The sequence below is a fragment of the Pezoporus wallicus genome, unplaced genomic scaffold (genome assembly GCF_028554395.1).
Source record: "Pezoporus wallicus isolate ANWC-B61680 ecotype Strahan unplaced genomic scaffold, APGP_CSIRO_Pwel_v1 contig_8234, whole genome shotgun sequence".
Lineage (NCBI taxonomy): Eukaryota > Metazoa > Chordata > Aves > Psittaciformes > Psittacidae > Pezoporus > Pezoporus wallicus.
The window spans coordinates 797,958-814,466 of NW_026637703.1; the positions used below are offsets into that span (position 1 = coordinate 797,958).

The 16,509-nt window shown below is 45.4% G+C and overlaps 1 protein-coding gene across 13 annotated transcripts in view; it reads left to right on the top strand.

Moving 5' to 3' along the window:
• Positions 1–16,509, top strand: part of CACNA1B (calcium voltage-gated channel subunit alpha1 B) — a 297,887-nt gene that overhangs the window by 155,057 nt on the left and 126,321 nt on the right. For 7 of the 13 annotated variants that reach the window (XM_057407342.1, XM_057407353.1, XM_057407354.1 and 4 more), the window contains 4 exons: positions 2,273–2,329; positions 3,050–3,124; positions 5,092–5,181; positions 9,303–9,512. In XM_057407342.1, coding sequence (XP_057263325.1) covers positions 2,273–2,329; positions 3,050–3,124; positions 5,092–5,181; positions 9,303–9,512 — 432 coding nt within the window. The remainder of the gene's footprint in view (positions 1–2,272; positions 2,330–3,049; positions 3,125–5,091; positions 5,182–9,302; positions 9,513–16,509) is intronic. The other 6 variants (XM_057407345.1, XM_057407348.1, XM_057407347.1 and 3 more) reach the window with 3 other exon arrangements.

A 16,509-nucleotide genomic window follows, 5' to 3' on the forward strand; every position in this document is an offset into this window, starting at 1 on the left:
ACTCGTGCTTCTTCCAGCACAGGTTTGCTTTGTGTTTCACATCTACAGTCCTTTTGTCCAGCTGCCTTTGGGAAGGGGTCTCCATATCAGACCCCCCTCCCTTCTATGTGTTTTAGGGCAGTCATGTTCATTGTTAGTTGCTGTTTAACTACTTATATACTTTTAACCTCCAAACACCAGTACAGCTTTTCCCTAAGGCAAGACTTTGGAAGAACCTTTTGGTTTCTGAGGTGTTGGTATCAGAGAGAAGTCTTTGGAACTGTCTATAAAAGAGTCCATTTCTCTCTCCTGACCTGTCTTAATGAGCCTCAGGAAAAACCTACATTATACTGGCTTGTGGGTTTTGGAAGGATTTCATACTTCTTAAAATGCAGACTTTTAGCTCACCTGACATTTCCCTCCCTCTCAGCTCTCCTTTCCTCCATCTCTCTGGTGCACTAGTTTGTACTTTCTTATTTTCATAAAATCATAGAATGGTTTGGGTTGGAAAGGGCCTTAAGATCATCCAGTTCCAACAGCCTGCCACAGGCAGGGACACCTCCCTCTAGACCGTGTCGCCCAAGGCCCTGTCTAGCCTGGCCTTCAACACTGCCAGGGATGGATCATTTGCCACTTCTCTGGGCACCCTGTGCCAGTGCCTCAGCACCCTCACAGGGAAGAGCTTCTGCCTTATCTCCAACCTGAACTTCCCCTGTTTCAGTTTGAACCCATCACCCCTTGTCCTATCACTGCAGTCCCTGATGAAGAGTCCCTCTCCAGCATCCTTGTAGCCCCCTTCAGACACTGGAAGCTGCTATGAGGTCTCTACGCAGCTTCTCTTCTCCAGGCTGAACAGCCCCAACTTTTTCAGCTTTTCTCCATACAGGAGGTGCTCCAGCCCCTGATCATCCTTGTGGCCTCCTCTGGACGTTCTCCAGCAGCTCCATGTCCTTCTTATATAGAGGACACCAGAACTGCACTTTTGTTCTCCTCTGCTTGATTTTTACATTCTACCTCAGTCCTGGATATTATTTTTCAGCCTTCCCAATTTACTGTCTTATTAATGGATCATTCACTTTCTTTCCCAGATGATTAATAAAGAGATTATATAAGGCTTCTGCATAGTGCTGATCCCTCTAGTATTCTTCTATACAGTTTTCAGCTACACGCTTTGATGTTTGGCCTCTGGTTTGTTTGTATTATTTCTGTTTTGGAAATTAGTTTTCCATCCAGACTGGCTGAAATGGACTTTAAAGCAAAATGTGGTGTGAAAAGTGTCAGATCTTTTAGTAAGATCCCAAATTACATCAAGCATGTGAAAGAATTTGTCATTTATAATAACATAAGGAAGTGTACAGTTTACCAGCTGCTAACTCAATATTTCTTCTGCTTTAGATTGTCCTTTAGAAAATCCTCGCATGATTTTCTAGCAGTGAGCTCAAATCTGTGGTTTCAATATTGGCACAGCGTGGTGCGTACTGCAACGGAGTCGGGTGATGACATTTGCATTGTGAAACCTCAGGAAATTTATCTTTCACACAGATAAAAATGAGTCAGTTTGGGGAAGTTGCCTTTTCAGGGTTTTCTGGATTCTTTTCCTCTAGGAAAGCATAAAATTGTATTTTTCAGATGAGTTACATAGGGATGGAAACTAACCATGGTGTTCTAGCACGTGTTGCGCAATCTGAACTGGCAGGCCGTAACTCCCCCATGGAAACTTGGCTGTGGATTTTATCGGGACAAAGATTCAATGTGATGGCTATTTGGTGATATTCTGTCTCCTGGGATGTGGCAGCAGCAATCCCTGCCTGTGTTACCCTGTGCCATGAGGTCTGTTTTTCAGGGGTTGAGTCTTAAGTCTTCTTTATGGAGATGGAAGAGCAGCAGTCATTCACTTCTCTGTCTCCAGCGTGGCTGGTTATGGCATCCTCTGACTTGCAGTCTTGCCTAGGTCTGAAGGAAGGGTTTTGGTCTCCAGAAGTCCCTTGCTGATGATAGCTGGCTAAAGACACTGGAGTGGGTGGTTGATTGTGAAGAGGGCAATAATGGAGGAAGTGCTACAGTCTTTCAGAGGTGAATCTGGCCTCCTCCCCCTGTGCAAGAGGGACATGGGGTCAGACACACGGTACTCTGAGCCGTCCCTTCCACCACAGACTTCTTGTACCTGGGTGGTGCAATGGGGAAGCTTGGTGGCCGCTGGCACAGATGCCTGCTGCATCCAGCTCAGTTGGTTTTAAAGAGGGGATGTGATAAACCTGAAGTTAAACCTTGCTGTTTTCTTTTCCTTTTACAGAGGAGGTAATGCTGGCAGAGGAAGACAGGAATGCAGAAGAGAAATCTCCTCTGGACGGTAGGTTGTTTTGCTGTGTGGTTTTTCCTCCTGTGATACATGAAAGGTTCACCTGTGTACGCTGACATGGCTTTCCATTGTAACCAATAGGGCGTGAGAAACACGCTCTTGCATGCACTTGGCATAGGTTGGGCTAAAGAGTCCCTTTTCCCATGTTAGGTCTTTTTGAGGTTGCAGGTTATGTGACACACCACCCTGGGATGGGGTTCTGCCCTTGGGGTCGGTTGGTCCCTTTTCTGCCTGTGGGACCACACCAGTGTGACCGGTCAGCCTCTGCCAAGCCCAGCTGGCTGTGTCTACGTGCAGTTTGTGGTGGGGGTAGGCTGCAGAGTGGATGCCAGAAGAGAAATGCATTGACCAAGAGAAGGCAGGGCTCTAAACCGAGGTTTCCAACTGGATCTGACAGAGAGACTAAGACCCCTGTTACATGTAAGCAGTAAGACATAACAGGGTGTGGTGATCCTACCTTCTGACGTGTGACCCTAGCGATGCAGGATGGCCGGAGGTACCAAGCTTCGGATGCAGGTGCAGTGAGGCTGCAGGGACTGCTCTCCCTGCGCCTCCAGACCGATGAGCTCTTAGGATGCGACAGCCAGTCAAAGTTCAGTTAAAGATTCTTCCCTCTCCCTTTTCTGACCATCTTTCGTCCTCCCATGTCTCCTCCTTTCCCCTCCCCTCCCTTTCCCTCCTCTTTTTTTTTCTCCTCCCATTCACTGTCAGGGAGGGCCGCCTCGGAAGGGCCGATTCAACAAGGCACCGCACCGGCAGAGACTAGCAGCGGCAGCAGCTACAACAGTGAGTGGATTGCAAATCACCAGGGGCTTAGGTGGCACAGCGGGGCAGTGCTTCTTCCCCACAGCCCCACGTGCCCAGGTCACCAGCCATGTTTCATGAGTGGTTTTGCACCTTAGTCCGAGCCACACGGCTCCTTGGGCATCAGGCTCCCTGCTGCTGGTCCTCCTTGGCCAGCATGGTGACCTGTGCTCGGGGAGGACTTGGGGATGGAAGAGCTGGGGCTGCAGAAGGTCAGGGCTGAGGTGTGCTTGGCAAATCTTTGTGCATGTGTGAGGGTGCGTGGGGTGTGTGTGGGTTGTGCAAGTTTGTCCAGCACGTGGGTGCAGCCAGAGCTGTTAGTCTCAGGGTGAAATGGGTGTCTGGAAGAGTAGTCTGTGAGCAAACTAGAGGTGGGTGCGGGCCATGGAGTGAAGACCCAGGTATACTAAAGTTCATTCTATACTAGTAAGCTAAAGGAGCCCAGCAATGTTCCCAGCCTTGAAGCCAACTGCTAAGGAGCAGCCCATATCTATGCTGGTAAATTATCTTCATCCCCAAAACAGAGGGACATTGCATCCAAGTTGTGTGAAGAGACAGCATGACCTCATTGCTAAACATAGGCAGGAGTTATCTCGGGGAGAAGATAAAGAGGAAGGTGCTCAAGTCACACCAGGGAGTGTTATAAAACTTTATTCTCAGGTCTGGTTACGTTCCAGTACTGGTCCTGGATCTGCTGGAGACAGATGCAGCCTGCAGGACCCAGCAGCTGATAGTGCTGGGACTGAAGATTCAGCCTCCTGCTGGGTGGGGAAGAAAAGAGCAAAAGCAGGTTTATTTGCAAACAAAATGGGACCCAAATCACAGGTTCAGAGCATCCTCTCCTCTTGCAGACAAAATGGGATCCAGATCACAGGTTGAGAGCAACCTCTTTGAGCCTCTGAACCTGGGTGATGGTCTGGGTGTTTTCTTGGAGTGACAGAAGCACTAACACTTGCCTTAGCTGTGGAGGAAGCAGCGCTTCAGTTTCTCTGTCAAGGCAGGAAGCTTGTGTAGAGTGAGGGGATCTTCTTGTCCAAAGCTACCCCCAGGGCAGTCGCTGCAGAGTGCGTGGTTTGCTGTGTGTGCCATCTGACCAGTATGTATCACCACACCGTGGGGTGTCTTACTGCTGATAGCAAATGGTGCTTAGTTACTGTATGTCTTGAAGCTGTTACCAAACTGTGTCAACGTATTTTTTTCTGCTAGTTCTCAAGGTTTCACAGGTAGGTGGTCGTGGGACCAGTGTCCATCTTACCCCTTGTGCACTGGGTGAATGGTGCAGACCTCTCCGAGCCTTAACCTCCAGTTCTCTTTCCCTGTCAACTAACACGGTGTAGCTGTTCCCCCTCCCCACAAGAGATGCTGTTGGACAAAGTGTGTTTTCAACGAGTTATGACATCCCCAGAGGGAAGGAATCGTACACTGGGTGCTATTAAGAGGATGATTTCTGGCAGTTGCTTTTGACGCAGCATTTCTGCTCCTTGAGGCATTGTTCTGCGGTAAACTCTATCTGAGCACTGTAAATGTAACTTCTTAATGGTGCACACTGTAAACAGCATTAATGTTTCTAATGGATAGAAGCACTCATAACCCACTGGGGCTCAGAAAGATTCAGTGACCCTGCCCAGCCTTTCTGCTGTGCTGAATGGTCCAGCAGCTGCAGTGGCTCCCCCATCCTCCTGCATCTGCTGGGGTGAAGTGTAAGGATGCAGATCTGTGCATGGCCAAGCCTTCAACATCTGGAAGGTCAAAAAAATAAATGACCCTGGAACTGAAGCATGCAGAGGCCCTGCAAGGTTGTAGGTCACTTAGTTTGCTCCAGCTTACCCATGCGTGAGAGCTTTGAGCTGGCATTGGGAAGTAAATGCTGTCCCTGGAGAGTGAAGGGAGGGGGAGAGAGAAGCCACTCTGAATGCTCACGGGGCTTTTTCTCTTTAATTTGCACACAGTGTTGAAAAGAGCTGCGATAAAGAAGAGCAAAAACGACCTGATTCATGCTGAAGAAGGTGAGGACCATTTCACAGACATTTGCTCCGTTGGTGAGTACTGGCTTCGCATTCCCCGAGGTTCAGATCTCCACCTAAACGTGTTCATGTCATGTTTCCTCTGAGCGACTTCTTGCCTCCAGAAGCTGCAGTTTCAAGAAGGAGAATGACCACTGCTCCTGCAGCAACACTCAACTTCCCAAAGCAAAAAGCTTTGTGGTTTCACCCTCTCCCCACGCTGTCCTGCTCAGCTATTGCATGCTGCACCCTTTAAAGAGCCTTGCCTAGACGCTTGGAGACTCTGTGCTGTGTTGGCCATAGTGTGATTCTGCTTGGAACATGCACATCCATGCTAATTAAACCCCAATATGTCAAATGGTGCTTCTAAGCCTCAGCTGTTGAAGGGAGGAGAGGAAGTGGACGCTTAGTCACATCCGCCACTAATGCACAGCGTGTGGTTTTGCAGCCTTTGTTGTGTCAATGGTTCCTGGGAAATGCCAGGCAGAGGCCCCAGTTCTCTTGGTCTTGCCTTGTAAGAGGATCTTAAGGCAATTCTCTACATTTTTAAAGCTAGATATGGAGATATCACATTCGTGTGCATGCAGTTACCCACATATCTCCAATACAGAGGGTGGCATCCTGCATGGGATAATACTGATGGTGTGAGTTTGGTGTCTTCAGCTCTCGTGACTAAGACACTGTCAGGCTACAGAGGTGCTGCTGGTGCTGCAGCTAGCAGAGAACCAGGATCCTCCTGAGACGCTGCTGGGGGAGAGGCAGGAAGCAGGTCTGGAGTTGCAGGGAGAGGTAGGCTCTGAGTGCCCAGCACCCCATAGAAGGGAAGCTGATAGGACATCAACAGAAAAACCTTTCGGTAACGGGCTTTTACTTGCTGGCTGGGGATACATCTTCCTGACTGCTTCAGAGTTAGCTAGTTTGCTTATTCCTGTCCCTGTTGTTTGAGTCTGTATTTTGTTCTGCTGCTGAAGCAGCAGATGTTCTCATTATCTTCCACAGAAATGTCTTGGCACCCCAGTTACCACGAAGCAGCAAATCCTGGATGCATACGTGGAGCAGCACAAACAGTACATTTGAGAGTACATGTCCATATATGCTTGCAAGCATGAGTGCCTCAAATGCTCTTGGAAATTTGGCATTAACATTTTAACAGATTTGAGCTGCTGCTGGATTTTATTTTTTTACCCTTTAAATCACAGAACAGTTTGGGTTGGAAAGGACCTTAAGAGTATGTAGTTCCAACGAAGGCCTGGTTGCAGGAATTGAATGTTGCTGAGCATGATACTGACCCCATCACCCAGTGTTGAACGACCACAGTTACCCCAGACCGAGCAGGCTGAATGTTTTGTGACTAAATTGACAGTTGTATGAGAGGTTTGTTGCTGAAAGAGGACAAAAATGCAGCAACCGTGTGCATTTTTGCTCTGATTTATTTCAAGCAGCTCTGATCCCTGCATGGATAACAAGGAGTGGTCATTTTTGGAACATTTGTGGCAATAATCATGAGGTCTTTGCATTCGCATCCAAGTCCCTCCAGGCTCTGGGCACCCATGCCACGCAAACAGATCTTGGAATTCAGCGTTTCAGGTGGCAACGGATGACGGAGCATCTGGACTTGTGGATAATCTGATGCAGAGCTGGGAACTGTCTCAGGAGCATATGGCAGGGAAAATAACAGCAGTGCTTTCCACCTTCTGCAAGTGGTTCACCCACTTGGGAGAAGTGTTTTTGACTTTGATTCATGGAACAAGGCAGAAAAAAAAGAAATGGATAAAGCAGATACTTGCGCAGGCTCCTGAAAAGGCTGAAACTCTGCATAACATAAACAATCGGATCAGATGGGCAATTATGCATAAAGAATATGTTTCTGAGAGAGGGGGTTTTGGATGGTTTTCGGTAATGTTTTGCTGATGGGAGCTAAGGATTGTGGAAGAACTAACAATATAATTACTGAGTGAAGATGCAGACCGGAGTGCTAGAGACTCTGACAGGTCTCTTGCTGGCCGTTGACTGAATACGTTGCACTTTAATTCAAACACAAGTACCTCAATGAGCCTTATAATTATATTATAAAGCTCTATAGTGGTAAAGACTTCCCGGTGTGTTCTCCGGAGTTGTTCTTAGCATTTATTCTTTTCTTTCCTCCCAACTCCCAGCCTTTCTTTCAGCACTAATAAGCGTGCAGCAGTAGATGCTGGCTCCTTCTGGCTTCCCACCCTCTACACTGTACCAGGCACAGGACATTCTTAATTGCCAGACAGTGGAGATTGTAGAAGTGGGTGTTTTCTATGTGAGATCAGTTTAAATACTGCTGCTTTTCTTTTCTGGAAGATCAGTAGAGCCAGTAGAGAGGGGGCAAAAGGACAACAGACATGGCCATGCAGATCTGAGAGTATAGTCTGGCTTGAATATCTGAGAAGTCTTTACCTGCTAAACAGTATTACAATATGGTGTAACCATTACTGTAACCTGTATTTCACCTTGTTTTCTTAAAGCAGTAGATAAGCAGTATGATTTGTTGGTTGTTTTTTTTTTTTAACTGCCGAAGGGAGGATTATCAAACCAACAGAACATCACTGAGCTTTTCCACAAGGAGCTTGTTCAAAGCCTGGCCAGGGCCAGCCCTGCATTTGGCATGTCGGTGGATAGCCAAAATGTGACATGGAGCAGAGAGCTTGCTTTCTATTGGGAACACAGCACAGCTGCTCTTGTGTAGCTGTGAGGCTTGGAGAACCCATTGCTGTCACATCTGGATGCTTCATCCTTTTTATGGGTGCTGTGTTTGATGTTATTGCAGGATGAAACAGGGTGAGAGTCCCACTGCTGCCAAGTGTTGCAATGTAAGGGAGTACACTCAAAAATTCAGCTGCCACAGCTCAAACACCTTGTTCATGTAACTCAGCCATCTCCAACGGCAGCCCATGCAAGTTATATGCTCTCGTGGTGCTTTGTCCAAGACAGGACCATGTGCATCCTGCTCTGCCCTACTTACTGGGAGGCTCTATCCCATGATGGGGAAGGACAACAGCATACTATCCTAGAATCATAGTATGGTTTGGGTTGGAAGGGACCTTAAAGCTCATCCATTTCTAGCCCCATGCCAGTGGCAGGGACACCTTCCATTAGACTATTTTGCTCCAAGCGTCTTCCAACCTGGCTTTCCTTCCTTTCCATCCTTCCATGGATGGAGCATTCACAACTTCCATGGGCAGCTTATTCCGGTGAAACAAAACATCTTGCCACACACCATCTATAAGCAAGGTTTGCTTATAGTCTCTGAGGGGTGCCAGCACAGCAGGAACCGGGTAGTGGGCAGCCTGTGGCAGTCATGATTTTCCCTGCTGGCAACAGGGTCTGCGGCTGTTGCAGATGAACTCCAAGGGATACACGTGTCTGAGTAACGTGTGCTGATTTCTCCTGCCTCAGCACTGGCCGGAGATTGCCTTTTCATCTTCTGTTTGAAGAGTGCCTGCTGCCACAGGGGGAGAGCTTACATTAGAAATCATTTTTTCCGTCGACTTCCTATTGTTAAAACACTTGACTCTCTTCCAGGGTTTCACACCAGACTCAAAATGTAGCTGATACAGGCAGAATAGGTACAAATGAGTAGCTGTGCCCAAAATATGAAGTGGGGAGGCACATTAAGCCCTCTGCTGTAGAAATTCATGAAGTTGGAGGGTGAAATAAGGAGACTTCACTCAGTTCAGTAGGAAGGGCTGGGTCTTTGCCCTGTCCTTGGAGTAGGGGAAATAGGGACTAGCTTTCCTGTTGCCAGCTGCGCTGCCCAGTTTCAAGAGGATGTGCTCCACACTGCAGGCAACGATACCACTGTGCCAGGTTCTTGCTGAACCTCCAGGCAACCAGGAACACAACAGTTATGAGTTAAACTGGGATATTCAAGATCGCTTCATAGAGTTGGAAGCCTGGTTTCTTTAGATGGTAATGCTGGGCATTCATTCATGAAGTTCTAAAATCTCAGCTTTCATCCTTCATGATGTCATTGCAAGCAAGAATCCCTTGCTCAGCCCATAGTCAATGTGCCCAGCTTTCTGCTCAGCCGTGTTTCTGGTGCTCGGGTGCAGATCTGTGTGCCCAGCAACATCCTCCAGCTTTTTGCTGGCCGGGATGTGGTGTGGTGACTCTTCTTTCTATGCCAGGGTCTCCTTTTGCCCGTGCCAGTTTGAAGAGTGGGAAGAACGAGAGCTCATCCTACTTCAGGAGGAAAGAGAAGATGTTCCGGTTCTTCATCCGGCGCATGGTGAAAGCTCAGAGCTTCTACTGGGTCGTCCTCTGCGTGGTTGCCCTCAACACACTCTGCGTTGCGATGGTGCACTATGACCAGCCAGAGAAGCTCACCACTGCGCTGTGTGAGTACTGGGGACTCCATCTGTCCTCTACCAAGGTCTTGCACTCTTGATCACTCCGAGCACTGCTGTCACATCACCATGAGGTCTGGTTTTCACCCTCCTATGCCTCCCTCAGATGAGGGTCAGAAATGCATTAATGAATGTTTCTAGTAACTCAAGTGTAACTGAGTTGCACAATTCAGAATAAATCTGCCAGGTCATGATACTTGTTTGAGATGGGAATGTTAACCTAAACGTTATCTGAAACTTAGACGCATCCATTAGCATGGCAGAAGGATTTGCTCCTTAGCAGCTTTTATGAAAGGAGAGGGAATGGCTGTCAACTTGGGTAAAGGCAGGTTTCTCTGTCTAATCAGTATCTTCCCAGAGACCTGCAGAATTCATGCCACTGTGCAGCTGAGCTGCATCTATGGGTGACTTTTGCAGTGGACACACTTAAAGCTCTGCCAGGTCTGAAGTCTCTGGTGTAGCATCACATGCTATCTGGAAGATAAAAATGTCTCTCTGTGCTTATAGAATCATACACTACTTCACTGCAGTTATGGCAATTATTGTCATGTTCTTTAAAAGGTTGCAATTTTACAGAAGGTCTTGTTTGATAATTGTGTCTTCCTTACTAATGGTGTTTGATTAGGTGGGATAGATGTCACAATGTCCTTCTGTGAAAATATGTGCAACTGTGATGATAGTAATACCACACAGAAGATTATACTGTATCTGTGCAAAAGCTTTCATTTTAGCTTGGTTCCTGTGGTCACCTATCAGTCTAGTCTTCAGATAGTCTGTAAGTGCTTTTGAAGTATGATTATTTTTATTTAAATTGCATATTGTTTTGTGCTATGCTGAATAACAGACAGAGGCAGCTTTCTGCAGCCAAAGCCTTTAAACATCAATGTTACACTGAGGTTGCAGACTTGCTTGTGAAACCCATTTTAACAACCGTGGAGGGTGAGGGACAGAGCTTTTTACTCTATTTTAATGAAGGTTGTGACTCCTAGAGCTGGAAAACTGTTACAAATCAGTAAGATAAGAATATGGTGATGCTGAAAGTGGGACACTGCAATTTCATCCTTCTGATGGGAAGGGATGGAGGATCTGTTTCTGGAAGAGAGAGCCATTGCATTGACCACTTCTGACTATAAAATGGCCAGGAACCAATCTGTTGTTCAGCACTTGATATTCAGATGTGGCTAGTTCAGAATTTGTTTAGTCAAACTTCTGAAGCAAGAGAACAGAAGACTAGGACACCCCCCCCAGATACTGCAAACAGTCTAGCTCCATAATTTTTGACTTATCTACCTACATCTATTTGATTTCTGTATCAATTAGAAAGCTAAATATTTCTAGCCCCAGATCCTTAGGTTTTACCTTATTATAAGGAAGCAAACACCTGAAGTTTTTGTTTCATACACCTAGAAGCTCAAGAACACTCGCAGCTCTGGCTTCAAAACCTCGCTCTTAATGCTTGCTGAAACATTAATAGCATCAGGTAACTGGAGCACTAATGAGAGATGCTTCTTTCAACTCTGGGTTTATTGTTTGTTTTTTGATTTTTCCTTTTTCCTTCTTTTTTTTTTTCCCAAGATTTAGACCAAAAAGAAAGACAGACTACACAGAAGTCATTCTTACTCACTCATTTCCTAAGATTAACAGAGGATATAGCATGCTACACTGGCAGAATAATCGCAAATTTAAGGTTTAGGATTTTCTCTTGAAGTAGGAGTAAATGTTAGAAAAAAACTAATTTTAAGTCTTTCAACTCAAAAAAAGGCTTCAGATTTACAAACTCAGTTGTGGGAACACCTTCTGTGTAACTTCTCTAAGAGAACAGAAAGAAATCCGTAAGCCAGCAAATTCTACTTGATGTTCATACGAGAGCTGGGAGGGATGTTTCTGTTGATTAGAATTAAAGCTACAGCTTCAGGTGGGAAATGTACATGGGACAGAGGCCACAAATTAGGCTTCTAACCTACCTCAGCTGAAGATGAAACGTAGGGAAAGTTGAAATCGTGCTGTGCCTGGGATCAGGTGTTGGGTGGATCCTTCTTTCAGGAGCTCTGCATGTGTCCCTAACAGGATTGTCAATTAGTTTCAGGAACACTTGGGTAGCATACTTTGATTTCTTGGTGTTAGGGTACCACCTAGCTAAGAATGAGGCATCCCATTGGCTTATTTTTTATGTAAAAATCAAAAAACAGCATAGAACCTCTTGGGAGTTTAAATCCTCATCCTCCCAGCCTGCCTTTGCATGGGTAATGAACTAAAGGTTTCTGCCCATTTTCCTGGGGGATTTTGGAATCCTAGAATGGTTTGTGTTGGAAGGGACCTTAAAGCTCATCCAGTCCCAGCCCCTGCCATGGGCAGGGACCCCTTCCACTAGAGCAGCTTGCTCCAAGCCCCTGTGTCCAACCTGGCCTTGAACACTGCCAGGGATGGGGCAGCCACAGCTTCTCTGGGCACCCTGTGCCAGCGCCTCAGCACCCTCACAGGGAAGAGCTTCTGCCTAAGATCTAAGTTAAATCAAGTTTTCATAGCATAATCTTTCCTATGTTTAAAGTTTAACCTTGATTGCAGGGAATATTTTATGCCTTAAGAGGTGTGGGACTTTGTTTGTAACTGGTTGCTTTGTTATTGTGGTCATGGTAAAACTGGACTTGGCCCCACTCACCTCTGCCTGCCCTAAATCACAGCCAGCCTGACTTGACCCCAAAGTAACACATTCCGCTCCCTAAGTGGCTTAACCTATTGGGGAGTGCTCCTTGAAAGCCCTGTCCCACCCCAGATTTGTGTACAAATCTATTAGTTAAAGGCAGAACAAGATATCACAAAAGCAGGGGAATTTAAACAGCTCCTGGAAATACTTGGCAAAATCCTTCAACTCTAAGAGTGACAATTTAAAAATGGCTTTAAGGTTAATCCATGATGAATGAACTTTGCTATACAGGAGCAGGACTTGGTTTGTCTGACGTAGAGCAAGAGAGAAGTAGCCAATTCTAATTATGTTGTCTCAGGGAAGGTGCTTAGAAATGAACTGAGAAAGAGTTTTGTGAGCTTGTAGAAGTGGGAGACGAGGGTGGGAAAGTCTGGGAGGATCCACTAAACTCTGAAACTCTACCCAGGCACCTCTAATTCAATTATACCTGTCTCTCTGTGGAGAAGTCTGATTACATTACAGATTAATTTTACTTAACGGGCGGCAGAAGCCTGTGGGTCCTCACTGATTTATTTTTCCCTTGGTCTTTTCTTTGAGATTTTCTGTTCTTGAATTGTTCTGATTAGCTTTCTCTGCTTGATATTCCATAGTACTGCAATTGCTTTGGAAAAGGAGGTGTAGGAGCTTTAGAAGAGGCTTGGGATTCCTTTAGTTTAGATTTGATGAGGAATTCTTTGAACTCTTGGGGTGTGATGAATAACAGGACATCCTTTATGGCCCTGTAATTATCCCTGAATTAGATCAGAGATTTTCCTTCTCTGTATGAAAAGACTCCCGTACCAAATTACAATAGGACTTTTTGCCATACTACACATGGACGCATGGCATGTTTTGCTCACTGAAGCATGGACCTTCTGTTGAATAAGTTGCAGTTTCTCATGCAGCCACCCATGGTTGTCATCTGTTTGCATTAATTTCTACCACTGCCAGTGTCCTCAGAAAGCAGAGCCTTCTGTCAGAAGACAACTCTGTAGTCTAGACTCAAAATGCATCACCAAGATCTCGTAGCAGCAAAGATGCATCTTCAACTGAGGGCAACAAGCTGGCAAAATCCATAACGTGGGCACAAAATGGAAGTGCAGGATTAAGGTATTTTCCAGTTGGGAACCAGAGTTCTTTAGCCTCCACAGGGTGGGCTTTAGGGTGCATGGTGAGAAGGTTTTAGGATCAGTAAGGCTTCGCTTGCAAGCCCTCTCATGGGTCTTCCCTTCCCTTGTGGCTGCCCTCCCTGAATCAGCGCTCTCAGTGTTTCTAAAGCTAACATTACAGTGATCCTGGACTTGCTCCTAAATTTACAACTGTCTAAAACCAAGGTCCAGAATGTCTCCTTTCTGATAAATACAATATTTGAAAACAGTATTTTAGCCATTTTGGCCTGAGAACATCTTCCCTGTGTGCTATGCTGCACCATGTGCCTGGTACAATTAGGCCTTTTTGATGATGTTGTGTTTGCCTTTGAAGTAGATAGCCAGCTCCCTCCGGATATAAATATGCAACATTTGCAACTGTGAGTAAAAAGGCTTTCTGGAGTGAGCATATTTCTTTATGGCTGCTGAATGTTTCACGTCTGCTTTGTCTAAGAGCAGGAAGTTGTACTCCATTGAGGTTCTCTTCATGGTTGGCTTAATGTGTGAGAAGGATGAGGAAAGAAAACCAAAGCATCTACTCCTAATGACAATGGACTTGGGGACAGGGCAGAAATGGAATTAATCCACGGGTGATTGACAAAAAAGAGCTGCTAACTGTCTAATTCAAACATGCAGGACAAAAAGATGCTAGCACAGTCTTTGCCAATGGCACAAATTTGAAATGAGAGTATTTGTATCAAACTTTTTTCCCTTAAATCACATTACAAAATGCTTCTGCTTAAGGCAGATTGAATTACATGTGGGGTCTGAATACCAGGAGGTCCAAACAATGAAATTTCATTTGCAATTATATAGGCAAGGCCATGTCAGAAAAAATGATGCTTCTGATCTGCCACTGGAGAAGCTGATTCATTGCAAGTCAATTCCCTCTGCCCAAGTTGTTCACTGTGTTCATATTTTCCTCACCTCCTTGCCTCCATCCCTTGCCCTCACAGTGCTATGATTTGTAGTACGTGGTACCTGCTGAAATAGAGCTGTCACTGTCTGGTTTGAACTCTGATCTAGATGGGAGTCATCAGCTGTGAAGGGTCAAGCTGGGTGGCTCTTTAAAGAGTAACAGAAGAGAGTTGTTTCTTGGACGTTCTGAGTTTCTAATGTTTCCTGTTGCTTTTTTTTTCAATCAAATATTTCTTGGTTTTGTTTTATTTAGCGAGGACCTTTGCTAGCTTTTTTTTCTCCTACGATATCCTGGTTTTACATGTGTATTTGCAGGATGTGTCAGTCCGATGATGGAACATTGCACTTGTTGATACCTGGGTTTTGTTCGTACTTCTGCCAGATGGGTGACTGAACATTAATCCTTGTTTCTTTCCTCCTTCTTCTTCTTTTGCAACTATGAAAATTGTCTTGGCAAAACGCACTGAGATTTATTGGTGAAAATAACAGTAAAACTCCCCCTACCTAGTATTTTGTTACTCTGTGGAAGCTTATGGGATGTACCTGGAATGTAGCTCTTAAAGGTGAGTCTGGTGAACAGATAAGAGGATGAGAATCTTCGTGCCAGTGTGAGATATGAAGCAGCAGGAGGATGTGCAATGCTTTCTGTAGTCTGATCTACAACCCCTCCCTATGATTTTAACTTTTGTCTGCTAACTAAGCAAGGCCACCAGTTTCAAAGCCCTGGCTTAGTGTCAAACCTTGTGACAGGGAGACTTTCCACTGAAGTCATTCCAATAAGCACCATTGGGCTTGCTGAGCTCTGCCAAGCATGAAGCTGAAGACGTAAGTGATAACTACCCAGCAAGAAGAGACTCTTGTCAGCACAAACGCTGGACAAGCTTTCCCTCCGGGCTAATGAAATGGGTGACAGCAACAGCAAAAATTCTTTCACATCCAGAGAAGTTGCATATGCTTTACGGGGGAGTTTTGCCTTCTATTTCTTACCATTTCCAAAGTACATGTGGTGCAGAATGGAAGTTCAGGATGTGACCTGGAAACTAGCTTAAGCTTCAGGTTTATGTGGCCAGCTATTAATAATTCAGGATTTTAACATTCTTAGTTCACAATTATGATCTTTTTAATTCAGTGCAAAGGAATTCAATACCACTGAACATGTGTTTTTTTTTAAAACTATGTGGTTTTGTATTCCTGAACTTGTCAGCCATCTCATTTTATGCCTGCCATTGGTTTCCTGGTCCCTTTCTCACACCCTCTGCACTCATGTAGTCAGATGGGTTGCCAGTGAAACTGTGGATAACTCCCTACACTGGGATCCCTTGTGCTGGAAACAACTGTTTGTTTGTTGAGCATCTGATATCAGAAAGGAGAGGAAAGTTGCAGCATGATGCAGATGTCTTGCTTGGAGAAGCAAGATCCAAGTTCAAAGGGAGATGGAGGCATGCTTGCTCCTTCATGTGCTTTCCCTGAGCACTGAGATCCAGTGGATGGAGTCTACCTCTCAGTAGGAAAAAGGCTGAGAAGTTGGCAGACTTCATACTTTGACATCTTATTCCTCAAATGTGAACACTCTGCCTTTGATAGTTTCCTTTAATGATATTGCTCCTATTTTCAAGAGGAGTAGGTTGCATGGTATAATTAATACTCTCCTTGTATTTTCTTCTCTATTGCAAATGTTGGCAGAAGTGTCCTTGTAGGCTCCTCACTGAAGTGTTAATAAAGCCTTTCTCATCTGATTAATGCTTCCTGGATTTCATGTCTCTTTATGCCTATGCTATTCCATGACTGCCTTTCATTTGAAATTTAAAACCCCTTTTTATTTTTTGATAATTGAAGCTGTATTTTTTCCAAGCAATTCCAAAAGACAAGCAGCAATGGGAGATGGGCCTGGGCCAGCCACACTCAGTATGAATGTGCGAGGCCGTGCATGGAGTGAAAGCCATGCATTCCCTCATCTCTTTCCCCACACTCATTAGCTGAAGCCACATATTGCAGGTGGTGTACAAAGCACTTGGGATTCAGGATTATCTAGCTGAAATCTTCCTCCTTGCCTTGTGTGTTCTTGCATGTGTTGCCCCCTGTATGTCTGTGTGCACCTTTGAGAGAAGTTTGGTACCGTCCTTATTATTCCTGAAGTGATAAAACTGAAATTATAGAAGATAACTTTCCTGTAGCTTCTATGCAGCTCCAGCATCTGAGAACCTTCTGTACTGCACTAAGCAATGTGATTAATTTCCAC